Below are 22,341 nucleotides of genomic sequence, written 5' to 3'. Positions count from 1 at the left end.
AATAAAAAAAATTAAATTTTAAAAAATGACTTTTTAGTCCGTGAAGTAAACAAACTGAACCTAACGAGTTGAACCGAGTTGTTCAAGAACTTAAAACGAGTCGAGTTCGAGCTTAAAAAAAAGTTCGTGTCGAACTCGAGTCGAGTTTCGAGCTAAACCAATTCTTATCGAGTCGAGTTGAGCTGACGACGGGTTCGACTCGACTTGACTCATTTCCAGCCCTATTCATTAACAACTATATCTATAGGAATGCTCATGGAGAGTTAATTTTCTAATCAATTTTTTTAAATGGTTATAAATTAGTTATATCCATAATCAAATAATCTTTTTAAAGACTTTCTTTTTGAAGAATATTTTTTTTTTAGAAAAAGAAATCATACATTTTGTTTTTTCAATTTTTTTAAAAATCTAGAAGTCATTTATTTTATTTCCAGATAATTTTTTTAAAAAGATAGTTAATTTTATTAAAAAATTATCAGAAAAGAATAAAAACAACTTTTTTGAAAATTTATTTACTTTTATTTTCAAAAAATAGATTAATTTTTTTTAATTTTAAATATGGATGATCAAAATATATATTTTGTTAAAATCTAATTGAAAACATGTCTAAAATATAAATTTTGTTAAAATTATAATAATAATTAACTAATTTTAATAATCGAATTTAAATATAGATATAGACCATCCAAATAATTAGTTAATTTGAATATCCCTAAATATTTAATTGCAAGACCACTATTAAAAGGCTGGCCGTTAAACCAGTACACCAAAAATAAAGTATTTAAATAAACTTTTTTTTCAAATGCTTAGAATGTTGTAATTTTTTTAATTAAAAATTTAAGACGAATTGAAGAAAAAAAATATCTAATGGATGTTGTAACTTAATAGTTAAAGAAATCAATTCACGTTAAAGATGAAAATTTTCTTATTCATACAAATGGTAAGTTGGCAATCTTACATTCAAAGTATTCAAACCTAAAAGTAAGCTCTCCCTTCCATAATTTGAATTCTTAAGTAGTTTTAATATTTTTTAAATACATAGTATTTTTTAAATTTATAAATAATAGTTAATACAATAAATAAAAAGTAATCAAATCTATAACATTTAATGATAATTTAAAGATTTTGCCAAAATAATAATATATTTCATGATATATATATATAAGAAGCCAATACAAGAAATAATAATTTTATACAAAACATGGTTTTCATAATGAGACTAAGCTTGCTAGGCCTTTTACTCATCTATGCGGCACAGTGCTCTGCTAGGAACACACCCAAAGGTGTTTTTTTATTTGATTTGTTTTTTTTACTCAATCATTATATATTGATTAATAATGTGTTTTATTTTGTATTATTTGAGTTTTGATTCAATATTTGTCCATAGAAAATATTCATTTCTTTGTCAATCTAACATCCTCAATCCTATGCTAGACATATAAACCTTTAAAAATTCTACTAAATTTTTTAGAAATCACATAGCTGCTTGTAGCCCTTTATGAAAACTTAAGAATCCTAGATTATCCTCTTTAGTCCACATTAATATTAATCTATTGTATGTTCTAAAAAAATCTATTTTATGTTCTAAAAAAACATATTTTCAATTTTGTTGTTTAATAGAGGTATTGATTTTAAACATATATCCAAACTTTTCAATTCGAAATAGACAATTATGATAAATCGGTGTTTGATCCCAAATGCATTAGAATCTATGATATTGAACATAATTGTTAAATTCAATCTGATTTGGTTGATTTGTTTTTCTCTGTATTTCATATAATAGTAATATTGAGTTTTGATTCGATATTTATCCAGAGACAATATCCATTGAATTTCTTAGTTAATCCAACATCCTCGATCCAAACCTTCAAAAATTCTGCTAATTTTTTATGAAATAATATAGATACTATTTAATCACTACATTCAAAATATGACTCTATAACACTCTTAAAAAACTCAAAATTTTAGAGTATCATTCAGCTCACATTATTAGTACATATTCTATTGTATATTCTCTAAAATATTGTTTCAAATGTTTTGATTAATAGAAATGGAATAGACACATAAATATATTATTGATTTTAAAAAGAAATCCAAAATATTATAATTTTTAAATGTTGTTAACGTTTCTAAATAGATATCCAAAATGTTGAGTTCGAAATAGAGGATTATGGTAAACCAGAGCCAAATCCAAGGCATGATCCACACCCCCCTCCTTCTCGTCCACCTCTCGGTAAGTCAATGTAATATATATTTCTCAACAGTTATTAGTATTCGAATAAATCCTATGATAGCAAAATGTAATCTTAAGAGGAATTACAATGGAATTTCCATAATCAATCCATTCAAAATATAACTCTATAGCACTCTTAAAAAACTCAAAATTCTAGATATTATCGGTACATATTGCCTTAATGTATTCTATTGTACATTCTTTAAAATACATTATTGATTTAAAAAAAATCCAAAATATTATAATTTTTAAATGTTGTTAATAATTGTAAGCAGATACCCAAAATATTGAGTTCGAAATAGACGATTATGATAAACCAGAACCAAATCCAAGGCATGACCCACAACTTCCTCCTTTTGGTCCACCTCCCGGTAAGTCATTATAATATATATCAAGTTAATTATTCTTGAATTTGCATTTTGTCTAGCTTCATTTTATTTATTAATATCTGTTGCAATATTGTTTGGTGTTGCATTAGAATCAATGATATTACACATAATTGTAAAACTCAATCTGATTTCATTGATTGTTTTTCTCTATAATGCATATAATAGAAATATTTGAGTTTTGATAAGGGATTTGCCCACGGACAATATCTATTGAATTTCTTAGTTAATCCAACATCCTCAATTCTAAACTAGATGCAAACCTTAAAAAAATTTGCTAATTTTTTTTAGAAATAATATAGACACTATTCATATGATTATTTAATCACTCCATTCTAAATTGACCCTGTTGCACTCTTTAAAAAAACTCAAAATTATAGAGTATCCTTCCGCTCACATTATCAATACATCTTACTTTATTGTATTATACTGTATGTTCTCTAAAATATAGTTTCAAATGTTTTGATTATTAAAAATTGAGTAGACACGTAAATACAATATTGATTTTAAATAGAAATTAAATTTATAAAATTAATATTTAAATATTCACACACATGTCAACCAACTTTGAATGTTTTTCTAATATGCAGATTTTACTTCCTTGTTTTCAGTGAAATCGAAGATGCAATGAAGGTGCTTCCTCAGAATCTTCAAATGTTCATTGAGTTCAATCATTTTTTGTTTTATGAATAAATTCAATGATTTTCAATGTATTTTATAGATATGGATATTCTCAACCGTTAAAATACTATATGTGAAAATATTAGTCATGTACTTATATGAAACTTTTAATAAATGGAAGATTTAGAGTGTAAGTCGTAGCAAGAATAAAATTAAAAAAATAAACCCTTCCTGTTCGAAATATAATAAAGCTTAGAACGATTCTAGCACGTTGGTGCTTTTAGATTTTTGATTGGTATGCGTGTGAGGTTTGTGGCGGCGCAAAAATTGTCCTAACGTAATGAACATTCGGAATTAATAGAGTGGTTATCAAAGTTAATTTTTTTTAAAGGAAAATGTCAATAAAACCTTTAAAGAACGAAATATGGTCATCGCAACTAAATTCTAATTCAAGAGTCGGTTATGTGAGAGAAATGTATTAGCACCCTACATATTTGTTGTATTCAACGGGAACCTTCTCATTCGTTTTGTGAAAGTGTTTAGCTTAAAAGTGTTTGAAGTTCTTCTGCTTATTAAAAAGACATATACAAAAAGAAATAAAAGGGGAAAATAAATTTTTTATTAGGGGTTTAACAAGATGTTGAATCTTGCTCCTATGTATTTTCAAGTGCGATGGAATACTCAAAGCTACATAGTTCTTTAGTATAAAATGTTTATGTGTTTGTCGTTTTTAGAGAATAGTGTTTAGGTTGTATTTAACGGTTAAACATTTGCTTGTATGCTCACACTATTGAGGCTGAAGCGTATATTTGTATTTTGCATTTGAATGAATAAAACACTACTCTTTTATGAAAAACTTTATTTTGATTTCAAAAGGGTAAAAAGCTAATTTGATGAGTTGAGATTGATTTTAGGTGGAAGAAGAGTAATCAGTTCTAGCAAAGTGTACACTAAGCCCCCAATACTCGAGAAACAAACGAATATACATTCACTTGTTATCTTTTTAATCCAAATTTACTTATAAAATATTTTAAAATGGATTAATTACATTCATTATAATTGATTAAGTTTTATATTTGGTATTTTATAATAAAAATAAACAGATGGAAATAAAAAAAAACAAATAAAAAATGAATAAAATCATAAGGGTGATGCAAATAGGATTGCATGGGGTTTTATTTCAAAGAAATTCAGGGTCTCAAAAGCTTAAAAAACAAAGGAATCAGACGTGGTCATCTGATTGATCAAATGACCTTGATTCAATTAAAGAAAATAGGAGTGGGTCTGTTTGATCATTGATCAAAGGTTCAGAGTAAAGTGTTTGGGTGGGGGTAATTAAAGGAGTCTAACATTGAGACTCTCTTATTTTTCACACTTCCCTTTCTCTCTATTCTCTTCCTCTCTTCCTCTCTTCTTTTAATTTTCTCCCTTCTCTCTAACCCTCAACTACCATAAAAAACTCTAGCCACAATAACAAAACCTAGGGTCACCGTAGGAACCACCACCTTCAACCAACATTCATCATGTTCATATGAACACGATGAACACCAAACCTAGAAAGACAAACTTCATCCTTAAAAACCACTATGAGCCACCCTGAACCACCATAGATCTTCATCGTATTCATATGAACACAATGAATATTCATCTTCTACCTCAAACCAAAATCCTAAATCTACTCAGAATCCCCCCAAACCTAACCTAAATCCACTAAAAAATACATAGCAAGAAACACATAGCAATCCCTTTGTAATTTAATGAGATTGAATAAGATTTGATTTGAAAGTTGATCCCTTTGATCTAATTTTAGTATGTTCAGGTATTTTTGGATGTTTGTGATTTCACGGTTCAAATAATACACAATAATAATAATAATAATAATAATATTAAAAAAATGATATAAAAAAATAACCGACCTAAAAGTAATAAAAATAAATGAATAATAAAATAAAAATAAATAAATAAAAAGTAATTGGTAAAATGAAAATAAATGTATAAATAAGAAAAATTTAATTAAATAAAGAAATAGAGAAAAGTCAAGATACTCCCCATTTGATTTTTAGTCAATTTGATTGACCTTTGACTCAGACAAATGCAAATTACTCAAATGACTTAGATGCAAGACTCAGATAAAAGTTAAAATAAAATATTTCATCATAAAATTGGAATTTTTGTAAATAAATATTTTAATAAGTAAGAAAGTTGAGAAAGTGAAAATTATTATAAATATGTTAATAAATATATCAATTGAACTACTCTACTTATTAAAAATATTATTAATATGATGCAACAATAATAACTATTTTGCAAAATGTGTAATATAAAATTTAAACTCTATTCCTTAAGATTATAAAGTCAAGTTGTTATTGTTGGTGTAAGCCCTAGAGGTCAATACTTTTGGTACTTGTATCGAATTATTTATTAATAATAAAAGGTTTTTTCTTTATTATGTTTGTCTAGAGAATAGATAGTCCGTTTAATGTATCAAGTGTGACTTAATCATGAGATCACATTAAACATAAGGACATTATTCTTAAAGTATCCATAGTCGAGCTTTATTGTGAAGTGGGATAACATTAAAACATTAAGACTATTATGTATATAGACTGATGATCACATCTCATGGATCATGGATAAGGAGTTATCAAGTCTTAAACATAGGTATGAATATTAAGAGTAATATTTATACTGGATTGACTCGCTATGAGAATACTATATAGAATGTTATGCAAAGTGTCATAAGTTATTCTCATGGTGATAATGGTGTATACCACCCTTCGACCTGAAACCACTATGGACCCTAGATGTAGAGTCGAGTGTCTTATTACTGATCAAACATTGTCCGTAACTGGATGACCATAAAGACAGTTGATGGATACTCCACGAAGCATGCTAAGGGACATGAGTGACCTATATGGAATTTGCCCATCCTGCGTAACAGGATAAATGTCTATGGGCCCAATATTGAACTAGACAAGGATGACGCGGTCTATGTCTTGTGTTCAATATAGACATAAGGGCAAAAGGGTAATTGTACACATAAGTATTATCACAAAAGGATTTGTCATATCACATGACATTTTCGTGTCTTGGGTAGCAATGATGTGTTGCTAGATACCGCTCACTATTTATTATGTTAAATACGTGATTTGATATAATTGCAAATGCCGCGAAAACCTACAGGGTCACACACAAAAGGACGGATTGATGAAAGATAGAGTAACTAAGGAATACCGTAATGTATGGTGCACTTAAGTGAATTGTAGAACATCGTAAGGTATGGTGTACTTAAGTAGAATATGAAATATGGTAAGGTACCACGCGCTTAAGTGATTTTGGCATATTATAAGATATGGGCCACATACACTTGAGTGGGATTTTTAGCTTGCAGCCCACACAAGTGGTTCTATAAATAGAACCCTTGTGTAGAAGAATTTGTGTAGTTGCAATTTCGTTTCTCTCTTTCTCTCACTCAAAGCCTTCATTCGTAGCAGCTAGCACTGAGATTGAAGGAATCCGTTCGTGTGGAGTGAGTAGAGGCGTTGTCATTGTTCAACGTTCATGATCGCTCCGTAGATCTGCATCAAAGGTTACAATCGCCACAAGAGGTAACGATTCTATCACTGATCATGCCCATTCGTAAGGATCACTAAAGGAGAAATTTTAAATTCCGCTGCATTTTTTATCGTTCTTCTCCTTCAGTGGTATCAGAGCCACTTACGAAACCATGCATCTGATAGCTGTTTATTTTCTATATTTTCTGTATTAATATAATTAAAAGACATAATGAATCAAAGAATAAACGATTAATTAAAATTGGAATCATGTGTGTACGATTTGGATGATTGATGTTGACTATGCTTCGGAATCCGACATTAGTATGGTAAAGCAGCGATAAATCGATCGTCCATAGGTTATGCAATTGAGATCTATTAAGTTATATATATATGATATAAATAATCCTGATGCAAAATACGGTATATATGATATACTGTTTCTGTTTCGTTCATTCAAACACTTAATGGTTGTTTTCCTTTGAGCGATCAATGATCGTTTGCTTCTTGATCGGACATTAGTATGGTGAAGCAATGACGTGTTGATCAATCATACTGAATCAACAATCGAGGTGTGTTTGACGGTCTGAAATTGGTGCATTAGGGTTTATGACGGCACAAGGGTTGTGTTGTCAAAGAGTTATGCGATTAGGGTTGTGACTGTGCAAGAGTTGTGCTTTAAAGTATCAAGTGTTGATGCGAAAAACGACGTCGATTTCAAATGAATTGTTCATTAAAAATTTCGGCCAGGGGCGCTGCCCCTACAACCCCGCAAGGGGGCGCTGCCCCCTTGACCCCGGCTAACTCTGCATAGTGTGATCGGTCGCCGAAATTTAATTTGGTTTTAATTAATTAAAAGAATTAAAATTAATAATAATAATGTGTTTATTATTATTGTCTTGTGGTGATCGGTTATGGCCTTAGTTTTCCTTTATTTTGTTTTGAGTTTTTAAAATGCGACATGCGTGTCGTGCCTCTCTTTTAATCTCTTAATGTAACTTCTTTCCTCATCTCACTCCCTCATATGTAAAACGAGTTTCTTTTATGTAATGTAATGTTATGAAGAAAGAGAAGAATTCAATATCAAAGGAGGACAACCTTGAAGATCTTGCTTGGAGAAGCTTAGATCGTTATTAGGTTAGCTTAGGTTCTCTCATTGGCTTGGGAGAACAATTGTGCTAGGGGCCATAACTGTTTCATTGTGTATGTTGATGCATGTGAATGTATGTTGATGCATGTGAGAGACGATTTATATGATAAATAAGCCGGTGAGATCAGAATAATTGCAAATTCCCTTAAATTAAATATTAAGTTTATGCTTTCCAAGTTTTAGCACTCATCAAGACTAGTATCGGATAATGTAGGTTTCGCCTACGCGAGGTGCATGTTCTATATTAGTAAGGTGCGATGGGATAATTGTAATATCCAATTGCTAAAACAATGGGTCAAACTTAACTAAACAAATTATAATAAGATTATATATGTTTAGAAGCAAGAGTTAGAAATGTTCCATGTGATGGATTGGAATAAGGAGTTATTCACCCAACTAAAATATTCAAGAGTTGTATTAGATACAATTGGAAGGAGTTCCTACCTAAATAACCTAGTTTTGTGTAATCCGCCTACGCGGACTTAAAACAAAGTGAAATGTGGATCTCGACCCACTAGAAAATCTTCGAATGGGATTTTCCGAATCAAATGATGAGGGTCATTTGTTTTGAGTAAAATAGTGGGAGCATATTTAATTAAAGGCCTAATTAAAAATGTTATTGATACTTATATTTTCATTATTTTCACGTAGATTACAATGACAACAAACACCTCTAAGAACATTTTGCGATCAATCCTTGACAAGGAAAAATTGTCTGGGACAAATTTTCTGGATTGACATCGAAATCTGAGGATTGTCCTCAAACATGATAGGAAACTGTATGTCTTGGATAAACTTGTTCCTGAAGAGGAACCTCCTAATTCTGCACCTAAGGCAGAAAGAGATGCTTATAAGAAGCATTTCGATAATGCCAATGAAACTGCTTATCTCATGCTAGCTACCATGAACTCAGAGTTGCAAAAGCAACATGAGAACATGGCAGCGTTCGATATGATCGAACACCTAAAGATGCTCTATCAAGAGCAAGCAAGGCATGAAAGGTTTGAAGTTTCAAAAGCCTTTTTTCAAGGAAAGTTAGCTGAGGGAGCCCCTGTAGGTCCCCATGTGCTCAAGATGATTGGGTATGTGGAAAACCTTGAGAGGTTGGGTTTTCCCCTCGGAAAGGAACTTGCGACTGATTTGATCTTGCAATCGTTGCCAGATAGATTCAGTCAATTTGTCCTAAATTTTAATATGAATGATATGGACAAATCTCTTCCTGAATTGCTAGCCATGTTAAGAACTACTGAGGAGAATCTGAAGTCAAAAGGGAAGTTCATTCTGATGATCGGAAATGGAAAGAGACAGAACAAAAGACCCACCAAGTAGGGTGATAAAGGGAAAGGCAAGAAAGTTGCCAAACCCAAACCCATTGTTGCTGCTTTGAAGCCTAGTGGAGGCATAACAAAGGAAGGCACCTGTTTCCATTGCGGTAAGACCAGACACTGGAAGAGAAACTACCCAAAGTACCTGGAAGATAAGAAGAATGGAGTAGAGACTTCAACTTCAGGTATTTTTGTTATTGAAGTTAATTTATCTACTTCTGCATCATGGGTATTAGATACTGGATGCGGTTCTCACATTTGTACCAATGTGCAGGGGCTAAAAAGGAGTAGAGATTTGGCAAAAGGTGAAGTTGATCTACGAGTTGGCAATGGAGCAAAGGTTGCTGCTTTAGCCGTAGAAACTTATGTATTGATTTTACCTAGTGGTTTAATAATTCAGTTAGAGAACTGTTATTATGTACCTGCAATTCGCAGGAATATTATTTCCGTTTCTTGTTTGGACAAGTTTGGTTTTTCATTTATAATAAAGAACAATTGTTGCTCAATTTATTTGAATGATATATTCTACGCTACTGCACAAATGAACAATGGACTATATGTCTTTGATCTTGAAATGCCTATTTATAAAATTAATACTAAAAGGATGAAACCTAATGAGTTAAATCTAACTTACCTTTGGCATTGTCGATTAGGCCACATAAATGAGAAATGCATTTCCAAACTCCATAAAGATGGACTCTTGGACTCTTTTGATTATGAATCATATGAGACATGCAAATCTTGTTTAATTGGAAAGATGACAAAGTCTCCATTCACAGGAAAAGGTGAAAGAGCTAATGATCTTTTGGCCCTCATACATACTGATGTATGTGGACCACTGAACATACCAGCTAGAGGAGGTTTTCTGTGCTTCATCACATTTACTGATGATTTCAGTAGATATGGTTATGTGTATTTAATGAAACACAAATCAGAGTCCTTTGAAAAGTTCAAGGAATTCAAGAATGAAGTACAAAACCAACTAGGTAAGAATATTAAAACTCTTCGATCAGATCGAGGTGGTGAGTATTTAAGCCTAGAGTTTGATAACCATCTGAAAGAGTGTGGGATCCTATCCCAACTTACTCCTCCTGGAACACCCCAATGGAATGGTGTATCTGAGAGAAGAAATCGAACCCTGTTAGACATGGTCCGATCCATGATGAGTCACGCCGATCTTCCAAACTCCTTCTGGGGACATGCACTATTGACAACAGCTTACACACTTAACCGTGTTCCATCCAAAAAGGTTGAGAAGACACCATATAAGATATGGAGTGGTAAGAAACCACATATGTCTTACATGAAGATTTGGGGTTGCGAAGTTTATGTGAAACGATAAATTTCAACTAAGCTTGAGCCCAAATCTGACAAATGCTTATTTGTGGGGTATCCTAAAGAAACAAGAGGGTATTACTTCTACAATCCTTCTGAGGGCAAAGTGTTTGCCGGTCGAACTGGAGTTTTCCTAGAAAAAGATTTTATTTCTAAAGGAATCAGTGGGAGGAAAGTAGAGCTTGAAGAAATTCAAGAATCACAAAGCATTGATACACCTATGGAGGAATTAGAGCAGGAAACACAAGTAGTTGTGGAAGAGCAACCTGCTCAAGTAGAACAAGACCAACGTAGGTCAAGCAGGATACGTCACCTACCTGAGAGATAAAGATATCTCATAACTGATCAAGGTGATGTATTACTCATGGATCAAGATGAGCTTGTGACCTACCAAGAGGCCATGACTGGTCCTGTAACACCCCGATAATAATATGGTAATTATTTAAATTAAGTTAATAATATATTTATTAATTTAATTAGATAATTGGATTATTATTATTATTATTTTGGAATTTTTGAATTATTATTATTGGAATAATAAAATAAAGTGGAAAATATATAAGTGTGAAATAAAGAAAAAGAGCCCATTTGGTAAAGAAAAGGTTTTCACGTGAAACAGAGAAGCGATTGAGAAAGTGGAGAAAGGGCAAGAGGAAGAGCTAGAGAGCAAGGGTTGGAGAACGGAAAAGCTTGAAGCTCAAAGTTGCCGGATTAACTCAGGTAAGGGGGGTTTATCGTCGTTTAATGGGTATTATGGGTTAGCATGTAATGGGTAGTGATAAACCGTTGAATTGACCCTAATTGGAATTTGTCGAATGCTGAATAATTGTGTTGGATAAATTGTTTTGAAACTGAAATTGAATCCGTAATTGTGTGAGTCGTGTTTTCCCGAACGTATAGCTTTTTACGGAATTGGAATCGGAGGTCCGGAAGTCCTCTAACGGCGGAAAATGCGGAGAATTCTGCATTCTGCTTTATGTTAGTGCAGGAACTGCTGTTTTGTCTGCGTTAACCGGTTAACCCAGGGTGTTAACCGGTTAACACTGTTACGAATTGAGAATTAGTGTTGTTTTGCCTGCGTTAACCGGTTAACCCAGGGCGTTAACCGGTTAACACTGATAAGTTTTGGGCAGTAAGCGTGTTTTGCCTGCGTTAACCGGTTAACCCAGGGCGTTAACCGGTTAACACTGTTGCAGAGAGGAAAGATTGGCTTTTTAATATTATGTACCCAATTGAGGTTAGGCCTATGTTGGCGTATGATGTACTAGGGATCATTTCCCATTGTTTTGAGAAAAAGGGGTATTAGTAGAGTGTGCTAATGCTGCGATTGACTATGTGACATATCATAGTTTGATTATGTGATGAATATGTTGATGATGTATGATTGTATGCATAATGTTGTGAATGTATATATTATGCATGTGTTGTGAATGGACTGTTTTATGGCTTAGAGTGTGAGCATAGGTCTATTGTGGATTATTGTTGTGATGTTGCATTGCTAGGTGATTAGCATGCATTATGTGGCCTTTATGGTGGTAGCTAATTCCCATAGTGAGGAATTAGTGATGTTAGTCATTTTGGACTGTTGTTGATGTTGCATGCTAGGTGATTTAGCGTGCATAGCATGGCCCTTGGGGTGGTAGCTAATTCCCATAGTGAAGAATTAGTGATGTGAGTCACTAGGTCTCAAATGAGTGGGACTAGTGAGCTTGGTAGCCGTACCTGGATTGGTCGGTGAAGTTGAACTATATGTTCACGAATAGTCGGTACCGCATGCATGGAGTCTCATTGCATAAATTTTGTATGGCGTATAATATGAATGGATGTATTCCAGTATTATACGTGTGTTGTGTGTTTGTGTTGGCATTGAGTATGAGTATGAAGTGTGTTGGTGTTGAATATGATAATTGAGTTGATGTGCCGTTACTGAATGTGTGATACGATTAGGGTGATTAATGTGTTATTTACTTAACATTACATGAGATTTTATAATGCCTATTATATCGATTGAGGAACTCACCCTTACAACTTTATTTTCAGGTAACGAGCAGTGAGTGAGTAGAAGCTAGTCCTCGGAGTCTAGTATAGTTCCTTAGTGGGTCGTGCTCTGATAGATGTAACATCGGGACGGGATGTTTTACTTGTTTTCATTGATGATTGTTGAATAAGCTTACACGTATTGTGTTACATGTTTTGTATTGATGTTGGATTTTATTCCGCTGCGAATTATGCAAATGTTTTATTTGATTAAATAAATGAGCATGACAGGATAAATTGGAACATGGTGTGAAGTGTGTGTGTGACACCCTTAACTGCATAATTACTCTGAGTTTTATATGTTGTTTTAATTAAATATTGGGGTATTTTAGAAGGGTGTTACATTAGTGGTATCAGAGCATAGTCGGTCGAGTCGAGTCGTAATTATTCTGTTTCCCCTGTACGGTATAGGTGTTGTGTAACCCTATCAGTACTCATTGTTTTAGTTTGTTTGGGTTTTCAGAATAGAGATGGCTGGAAGAGGTAGAGATGATGCTGCGATTGCTGAGGCTCTGGGTATGCTAGCTGGAGTACTTGGAGGAAATCCGAATGTTGTGGGAATGGGAGCTGCTCGTCAACTGAGTGAGTTCCAGAAGAACAATCCTCCAATGTTCAAGGGAGCATACGATCCAGATGGTGCTCAGAAGTGGTTGAAGGAGATCGAGAGGATCTTCCGAGTGACTGAGTGTGCCGATAACCAGAAGGTCAGGTTTGGTACGCATATGCTGTCAGAAGAAGCTGACGATTGGTGGGTTGCTACCCGCACTGAGTTGGAATCTGCAGGAAATGCTGAGGTCACTTGGGCTGTGTTCAGAGAGAGATTCCTGAGGAAGTATTTTCCAGAGGATGTCAGAGGAAAGAAAGAGATAGAGTTCTTGGAATTGAAGCAGGGCAATCGGTCTGTTACTGAGTATGCTGCTAAGTTCACTGAGCTGTCGAAGTATTACACTCCCTATAATGAGGCTGCTGGAGAATTTTCGAAATGTGTGAAGTTTGAGAACGGGTTACGTCCCGAGATCAAGCAGGCTATTGGATATCAGCGGATTAGAGTGTTTTCTGATTTGGTTGACTGTTGCAGGATTTTTGAACAGGATTCCAAAGCCAGAGCGGAGAGCTATCAGCAGAGAGTTGATAGAAAAGGCAAGAATCAGAATGATCGTGGGAAACCGTATGCAGCTGGCAAGGGTTCCCAGAGGCAGAGTGGGATGAAGAGGCCTAGTGGGGGAGACTCTAGTGCCCCTGCTAAGTGTTACAGATGTGGTCAGGCGGGACATCGTTTCCACGAGTGTACCAGTGTTGAGAAGAAGTGTTTCAAGTGTGGTAAAGGTGGTCATTTGGCTGCAGAGTGCCGGTTGAAGACTCTGACTTGCTTCAACTGCGGAGAGGTGGGTCATATCAGTCCACAGTGTCCTAAGCCGAAGAAAGAGAATCAGTCAGGAGGCAAGGTCTTTGCTTTATCGGGTTCTGAGACTTCTGCAGATGATCGTTTGATCCGAGGTACGTGTTATATTAATGGCTTTCCTCTTGTAGCTATTATCGACACAGGTGCTACTCATTCCTTTATATCTTTGGATTGTGCTGTGAAACTTAAGTTAGAGATATCCGAGATGCTTGGAAGTATGGTGATTGATACTCCTGCGAAGGGTTCAGTGACTACTACTTCAGTTTGTTTAAATTGTCCTTTGAGTATCTTTGGTAGAGACTTTGGGATGGACCTAGTGTGTCTTCCACTAGTGCAGATTGATGTTATCTTGGGTATGAACTGGTTGGTGTTTAACCGAGTTTCTATCAACTGTTTTGATAAGACGGTGGTCTTTCCTGAGATTGAGGAGGGAAAGAGTTTGTTTCTATCAGCGAGGCAGGTGAATGAGGAAGTGGCAGATGGGGCAGAGTTGTTTATGCTGTTAGCGACTTTGGAGGCTAAAGATAAACTGGTGATTGGCGATCTAGCCGTGGTGTGTGATTTTCCTGATGTGTTTCCTGAAGAAGTGAATGAATTGCCGCCAGAGCGTGAAGTTGAGTTCTCGATTGATTTGGTACCTGGTACTAGACCGATATCGATGGCTCCGTACCGTATGTCTGCGGTTGAGTTAGCTGAATTGAAGAGTCAGTTGGAAGATTTGTTGGATAAGAAATTTATTCGTCCGAGTGTGTCACCGTGGGGTGCACCAGTGTTGTTGGTTAAGAAGAAAGAAGGTACTATGAGGTTGTGTGTGGACTACAGGCAACTGAATAAAGTGACGATCAAGAATCGGTATCCTTTGCCGAGGATTGATGATTTGATGGATCAGTTGGTTGGTGCGAGTGTGTTCAGCAAGATAGATTTGAGATCTGGGTATCATCAGATACGTGTGAAAACTGAGGATATTCAGAAGACTGCTTTCAGGACAAGGTATGGACATTATGAGTATTTTGTAATGCCTTTTGGTGTGACTAATGCGCCTGGAGTATTCATGGAGTATATGAATAGGATTTTCCATCCGTACCTAGACCAGTTTGTTGTGGTGTTTATTGATGACATTTTGGTGTATTCGAAATCTGAAGAAGAGCATGCTGAGCATTTGAGAGTGGTTTTAGAAGTTCTACGAGAAAAGAAGTTATTTGCTAAACTCTCTAAATGTGAATTTTGGTTAGAAGAGGTTAGTTTTCTTGGTCATGTGATTTCAAGAGGTGGTGTTGCTGTTGATCCTTCTAAGATAGAAGCGGTGTCTAAGTGGGAGGCTCCGAAGTCTGTTGCTGAGATTCGCAGTTTCCTGGGATTGGCTGGTTACTATAGGAAATTCATTGAGGGATTTTCTAAGTTGGCGTTACCATTGACGATGTTGACTAGAAAGGGGCAAGCATTTGTTTGGGACTCAAAATGTGAAGAAGGTTTCCAAGAGTTAAAGAGAAGGTTGACTACTGCTCCTATTCTGATATTACCGAGTTCGTCGGAATCATTTGAGGTTTACTGTGATGCTTCATTGTTGGGTTTGGGTGGTGTGTTGATGCAGAATAAGCAGGTTATAGCTTATGCTTCGAGACAGCTGAGAGTTCATGAGAGGAACTATCCGACGCACGATTTAGAGTTGGCAGCTGTGGTATTTGTTCTGAAGTTATGGAGACATTATTTGTACGGGTCAAGATTTGAGATTTTCAGTGACCATAAAAGTTTAAAGTATTTGTTTGATCAGAAAGAGCTGAATATGAGACAGAGGAGATGGTTAGAATTTCTGAAGGATTATGACTTTGGTTTGAATTACCATCCGGGTAAAGCAAATGTAGTGGCTGATGCATTGAGTCGGAAATCGTTACATATGTCTATGTTAATGGTTAAGGAATTGGATTTGATTGAGCAGTTTAGAGACTTGAGTTTGGTGTGTGAGAGTACTCACAATAGTGTTAAATTGGGAATGTTGAAATTAACGAGTAATATTTTGGATGAGATTAGAGGAGGTCAGAAATCCGATGTGCTTTTGGTCGATAAGTTGACTTTAGTGAATCAAGGTCAAGGTGGTGAATTCAGAGTTGATGAGAATGGTGTTTTGAAATTTGGTAATCGGGTGTGTATTCCGGATGTTACCGAACTTAAGAAGAGGATTCTGGAGGAAGGACATCGTAGTGGTCTGAGTATTCATCCTGGAGCTACGAAGATGTATCATGATTTGAAGAAGTTATTTTGGTGGCCGGGAATGAAAAGAGAAATTGCGAGTTTTGTTTATTCTTGTTTGACTTGTCAGAAGTCAAAGATTGAGCATCAGAAGCCGTCTGGGCTAATGCAACCGTTGGCTATTCCAGAGTGGAAGTGGGATAGTATCAGTATGGATTTTGTTTCTGGTTTACCGAGGACAAGTAAGAATTTTGAAGCTATTTGGGTGATTGTGGATAGATTGACGAAGTCGGCTCATTTCATTCCAATCAGAATGGATTACCCGTTAGAGAGATTAGCTGAGTTGTATATTGAGAAAATTGTAAGTTTGCATGGTATTCCGTCGAGTATTGTTTCAGACAGAGATCCTAGATTTACATCGAAGTTCTGGGAAGGTTTGCAGAGGGCTTTGGGAACTAAGCTGAGATTGAGTTCTGCATATCATCCGCAGACTGATGGTCAGACTGAGAGGACGATTCAGTCATTAGAGGATCTTTTGAGAGCTTGTGTTTTGGAAAAGGGAGGTGCTTGGGATTGTTATTTACCTTTGATTGAGTTTACCTACAACAATAGTTTTCATTCGAGCATTGGTATGGCACCGTTTGAAGCTTTGTATGGTAGGAGATGTCGGACACTGTTATGTTGGTATGAGTCCGGTGAGAGTGCTGTGGTTGGACCGGAGATTGTTCAACAGACTACAGAAAAGATTAAGATGATTCAGGAGAAGATGAGAATTGCTCAGAGTCGTCAGAAGAGTTATCATGATAAGAGGAGGAAGTCACTTGAGTTCCAAGAGGGAGATCATGTGTTTCTTCGTGTTACTCCGATAACTGGTGTTGGTCGAGCTTTGAAGTCGAAGAAGTTGACACCTCGATTTATTGGTCCTTATCAGATTTTGGAGAGGATAGGGGAGGTAGCCTATCGTGTCGCTTTACCGCCGTCGCTTGCGAATTTGCATGAGGTTTTTCATGTGTCTCAGTTGAGGAGGTACATTCATGATCCGTCGCATGTAGTCCAAGTAGATGATGTACAGGTGAGAGATAACCTGACTGTTGAAACATCACCTATGAGGATTGAGGATCGAGAGTTGAAGCAGTTGCGGGGTAAAGAGATTGCCTTGGTGAAGGTAGCTTGGGGAGGACCAGCAGGTGGCAATGTGACTTGGGAACTGGAGAGTAAGATGAAGGAGTCTTACCCAGAGTTGTTCGCTTGAGGTATGTTTTCGAGGACGAAAACTCTTTTAGTGGGGGAGAGTTGTAACACCCCGATAATAATATGGTAATTATTTAAATTAAGTTAATAATATATTTATTAATTTAATTAGATAATTGGATTATTATTATTATTATTTTGGAATTTTTGAATTATTATTATTGGAATAATAAAATAAAGTGGAAAATATATAAGTATGAAATAAAGAAAAAGAGCCCATTTGGTAAAGAAAAGGTTTTCACGTGAAACAGAGAAGCGATTGAGAAAGTGGAGAAAGGGCAAGAGGAAGAGCTAGAGAGCAAGGGTTGGAGAACGGAAAAGCTTGAAGCTCAAAGTTGCCGGATTAACTCAGGTAAGGGGGGTTTATCGTCGTTTAATGGGTATTATGGGTTAGCATGTAATGGGTAGTGATAAACCGTTGAATTGACCCTAATTGGAATTTGTCGAATGCTGAATAATTGTGTTGGATAAATTGTTTTGAAACTGAAATTGAATCCGTAATTGTGTGAGTCGTGTTTTCCCGAACGTATAGCTTTTTACGGAATTGGAATCGGAGGTCCGGAAGTCCTCTAACGGCGGAAAATGCGGAGAATTCTGCATTCTGCTTTGTGTTAGCGCAGGAACTGCTGTTTTGTCTGCGTTAACCGGTTAACCCAGGGTGTTAACCGGTTAACACTGTTACGAATTGAGAATTAGTGCTGTTTTGCCTGCGTTAACCGGTTAACCCAGGGCGTTAACCGGTTAACACTGATAAGTTTTGGGCAGTAAGCGTGTTTTGTCTGCGTTAACCGGTTAACCCAGGGCGTTAACCGGTTAACACTGTTGCAGAGAGGAAATATTGGCTTTTTAATATTATGTACCCAATTGAGGTTAGGCCTATGTTGGCGTATGATGTACTAGGGATCATTTCCCATTGTTTTGAGAAAAAGGGGTATTAGTAGAGTGTGCTAATGCTGCGATTGACTATGTGACATATCATAGTTTGATTATGTGATGAATATGTTGATGATGTATGATTGTATGCATAATGTTGTGAATGTATATATTATGCATGTGTTGTGAATGGACTGTTTTATGGCTTAGAGTGTGAGCATAGGTCTATTGTGGATTATTGTTGTGATGTTGCATTGCTAGGTGATTAGCATGCATTATGTGGCCTTTATGGTGGTAGCTAATTCCCATAGTGAGGAATTAGTGATGTTAGTCATTTTGGACTGTTGTTGATGTTGCATGCTAGGTGATTTAGCGTGCATAGCATGGCCCTTGGGGTGGTAGCTAATTCCCATAGTGAAGAATTAGTGATGTGAGTCACTAGGTCTCAAATGAGTGGGACTAGTGAGCTTGGTAGCCGTACCTGGATTGGTCGGTGAAGTTGAACTATATGTTCACGAATAGTCGGTACCGCATGCATGGAGTCTCATTGCATAAATTTTGTATGGCGTATAATATGAATGGATGTATTCCAGTATTATACGTGTGTTGTGTGTTTGTGTTGGCATTGAGTATGAGTATGAAGTGTGTTGGTGTTGAATATGATAATTGAGTTGATGTGCCGTTACTGAATGTGTGATACGATTAGGGTGATTAATGTGTTATTTACTTAACATTACATGAGATTTTATAATGCCTATTATATCGATTGAGGAACTCACCCTTACAACTTTATTTTCAGGTAACGAGCAGTGAGTGAGTAGAAGCTAGTCCTCGGAGTCTAGTATAGTTCCTTAGTGGGTCGTGCTCTGATAGATGTAACATCGGGACGGGATGTTTTACTTGTTTTCATTGATGATTGTTGAATAAGCTTACACGTATTGTGTTACATGTTTTGTATTGATGTTGGATTTTATTCCGCTGCGAATTATGCAAATGTTTTATTTGATTAAATAAATGAGCATGACAGGATAAATTGGAACATGGTGTGAAGTGTGTGTGTGACACCCTTAACTGCATAATTACTCTGAGTTTTATATGTTGTTTTAATTAAATATTGGGGTATTTTAGAAGGGTGTTACAGGTCCCGAGTCTGAGAAGTGGCTAGAAGCCATGAAATCTGAAATGGATTCCATGTACACAAACCAAGTTTGGACCTTGGTAGAGCCTCCTGTAGGAGTTAACCCTATAGGATGCAAGTGGGTCTTCAAAAAGAAGACTGACATGGATGGTAAGGTACATACCTATAAGGCAAGACTGGTTGCAAAAGGATATAAACAAATTCATGGGGTTGACTATGATGAAACCTTTTCACAAGTTGCAATGCTTAAATCTGTTCGGATTTTACTTTCTATCGCTGCATATCATGATTATGAAATATGGAAGATGGATGTCAAAACTGCTTTCCTTAATGGGAATCTTCTTGAGGATGTGTACATGACACAGCCTGAAGGATTTGACATACCAGAAGAAGCCCAAAAGATATGTAAGTTACAAAGATCAATCTATGGATTGAAGCAAGCTTCCAGAAGCTGGAATCTTCGTTTTGATGAAACAGTAAAACAATATGGATTCATCAAGAACGAAGATGAGCCTTGTGTCTACAAGAAGGTTAGTGGGAGCATGATCGTTTTCCTGGTATTATATGTAGATGACATATTACTCATTGGAAACGATGTCCCTACCCTGCAACAAGTAAAGTCTTGGTTGGGGAAATGTTTTTCTATGAAGGACCTAGGTGAAACAACCTATATATTAGGAATCAGAATATATAGAGATAGATCAGAAAAACTGCTTGGCCTAAGTTAGAGTACGTACATAGACAAAGGGCTGAGACGCTTTAATATGCATGATTCCAAGAAAGGATTCATACCTATGCAACATGACCTATGTCTATCAAAAACACAATCCCCTTCAACTAAGGAAGAAGGGGATCACATGAATAAGATTCCATATGCATCTGCAATAGGATATATCATGTATGCCATGTTATATACTCGACCAGATGTCTCGTATGCTTTAAGTGCAACGAGTAGGTACCAATCTGATCCTGGTGATGCCCATTGGGTAGCTGTCAAGAATATCCTTAAGTATTTGAGAAGGACTAAGGACTCATTCTTGATATATGGCGGTCGAGAAGAGCTGGTTGTAATTGGATACACCGATGCTAGCTTCCAGACAGATAAGGATGACTTTAGATCGTAATTTGGTTATGTGTTTTGCTTAAACGGTGGCGCTGTGAGTTGGAAAAGTTCAAAGCAAGATACAGTTGCTGATTCTAAAACCGAGACCGAGTATATTGCTGCCTCAAATGCAGTAAAGGAAGCTGTTTGGATCAAAAAGTTCATTAGTGAACTTGGCATAGTTCCTAGCATTGTGGATCCCATTGGTCTCTATTGTGATAACAATGGTGCTATCGCACAAGCTAAGGAATCTAGATCTCACCAACGATCCAAACACACACTTAGGCGTTATCACCTCATTCGAGAGATAATAGATAGAGTAGATGTGAAAATATGCAGAGTACCTACACTTGACAATATTGTTGACCCACTGACAAAGCCTCTTGCGCAGCAGAAGCATGATGGCCATACTAGATCTATGGGCATTAGGGGTATGCCTGATTGGCTCTAGTGCTAGTGAGAGATTGTTGGTGTAAGCCCTAGAGGCCAATACTTTTGGTACTTGTATCGAATTATTTATTAATAATAAAAGGCTTTTTCTTTATTATGTTTGTCTAAAGAATAGATAGTCCGTTTAATGTATCAAGTGTGACTTAATCATGAGATCACATTAAACATAAGGACACTATTCTTAAAGTATCCATAGTTGAGCTTTATTGTGAAGTGGGATAACATTAAAGCATTAAGACTATTATGTATATAGACTGATGATCACATCTCATGGATCATGGATAAGGAGTTATCAAGTCTTAAACATAGGTATGAATATTAAGAGTAATATTTATACTGGATTGACCTGCTATGAGAATACTATATAGAATGTTATGCAAAGTGTCATAAGTTATTCTCATGGTGATAATGGTGTATACCACCCTTCGATCGGAAACCACTATGAACCCTAGATGTAGAGTTGAGTGCCTTATTGCTGATCAAATATTGTCCGTAACTGGATGACCATAAAGACAGTTGATGGATACTCCACGAAGCATGCTAAGGGACATGAGTGACCTAGATGGAATTTGCCCATCCTGCATAACAGGATAAATGTCTATGGTCCCAATATTGAATTGGACAAGGATGACACGGTCTATGTCTTGTGTTCAATATAGACATAAGGGCAAAAGGATAATTGTACACATAAGTATTATCACAAAAGGATTTGTCATATCACATGATATTTTCGTGTCTTGGGTAGCAGTGATGTGTTGCTAGATGCCGCTCACTGTTTATTATGTTAAATACGTGATTTGATATAATTGCCAATGCCACGAAAACCTACATGGTCACACACAAAAGGACGGATTGATGTGAGATAGAGTAACTAAGGAATACCGTAATGTACGATGCACTTAAGTGAATTGTAGAACATCGTAAGGTACGATGTACTTAAGTAGAATAAGAAATATGGTAAGGTACCACACGCTTAAGTGATTTTGGCTTATTATAAGATATGAGCCACATACACTTGAGTGGGTTTTTTAGCTTGCAGCCCACACAAGTGGTTCTATAAATAGAACCCTTGTGTAGAAGCATTTGTGCAGTTGCACTTTCATTTCTCTCTCTCTCTCTCTCTCTCTCTCTCTCTCTCTCTCTCTCTCTCTCTCTCTCTCTCTCTCACTCAAAGCCTTCATTCGTAGCAGCTAGCACTGAGATTGAAGGAATCCGTTCGTGTGGACTGAGTAGAGGCGTTGTCATCGTTCAATGTTCGTGATCGCTCCGTAGATCTGCATCAAAGGTTACAATCGCC

General features: G+C 35.9%; 1 protein-coding gene across 2 annotated transcripts in view; it reads left to right on the top strand.

Moving 5' to 3' along the window:
* The first annotated feature begins 1,197 nt into the window (after nt 1–1,197).
* LOC127078513 (protein PSY1) overlaps nt 1,198–22,341 on the top strand; it is a 28,602-nt gene continuing 7,458 nt past the window's right edge. The window contains exons 1-4 of one of the 2 annotated variants that reach the window (XM_051018960.1): nt 1,198–1,283; nt 2,138–2,233; nt 2,509–2,604; nt 3,231–3,434. In XM_051018960.1, the coding sequence (XP_050874917.1) occupies nt 1,202–1,283; nt 2,138–2,233; nt 2,509–2,604; nt 3,231–3,250 (294 nt within the window). In that variant the 5' untranslated portion in view covers nt 1,198–1,201 and the 3' untranslated portion in view covers nt 3,251–3,434. Of the gene's footprint in view, nt 1,284–2,137; nt 2,234–2,508; nt 2,605–3,230; nt 3,435–22,341 lie in introns of those variants that run through there. The other variant, XM_051018961.1, reaches the window with a different exon arrangement.

This window comes from Lathyrus oleraceus, chromosome 5, assembly GCF_024323335.1.
Source record: "Lathyrus oleraceus cultivar Zhongwan6 chromosome 5, CAAS_Psat_ZW6_1.0, whole genome shotgun sequence".
Lineage (NCBI taxonomy): Eukaryota > Viridiplantae > Streptophyta > Magnoliopsida > Fabales > Fabaceae > Lathyrus > Lathyrus oleraceus.
This window is presented reverse-complemented; position numbering and strand designations above follow the sequence as displayed.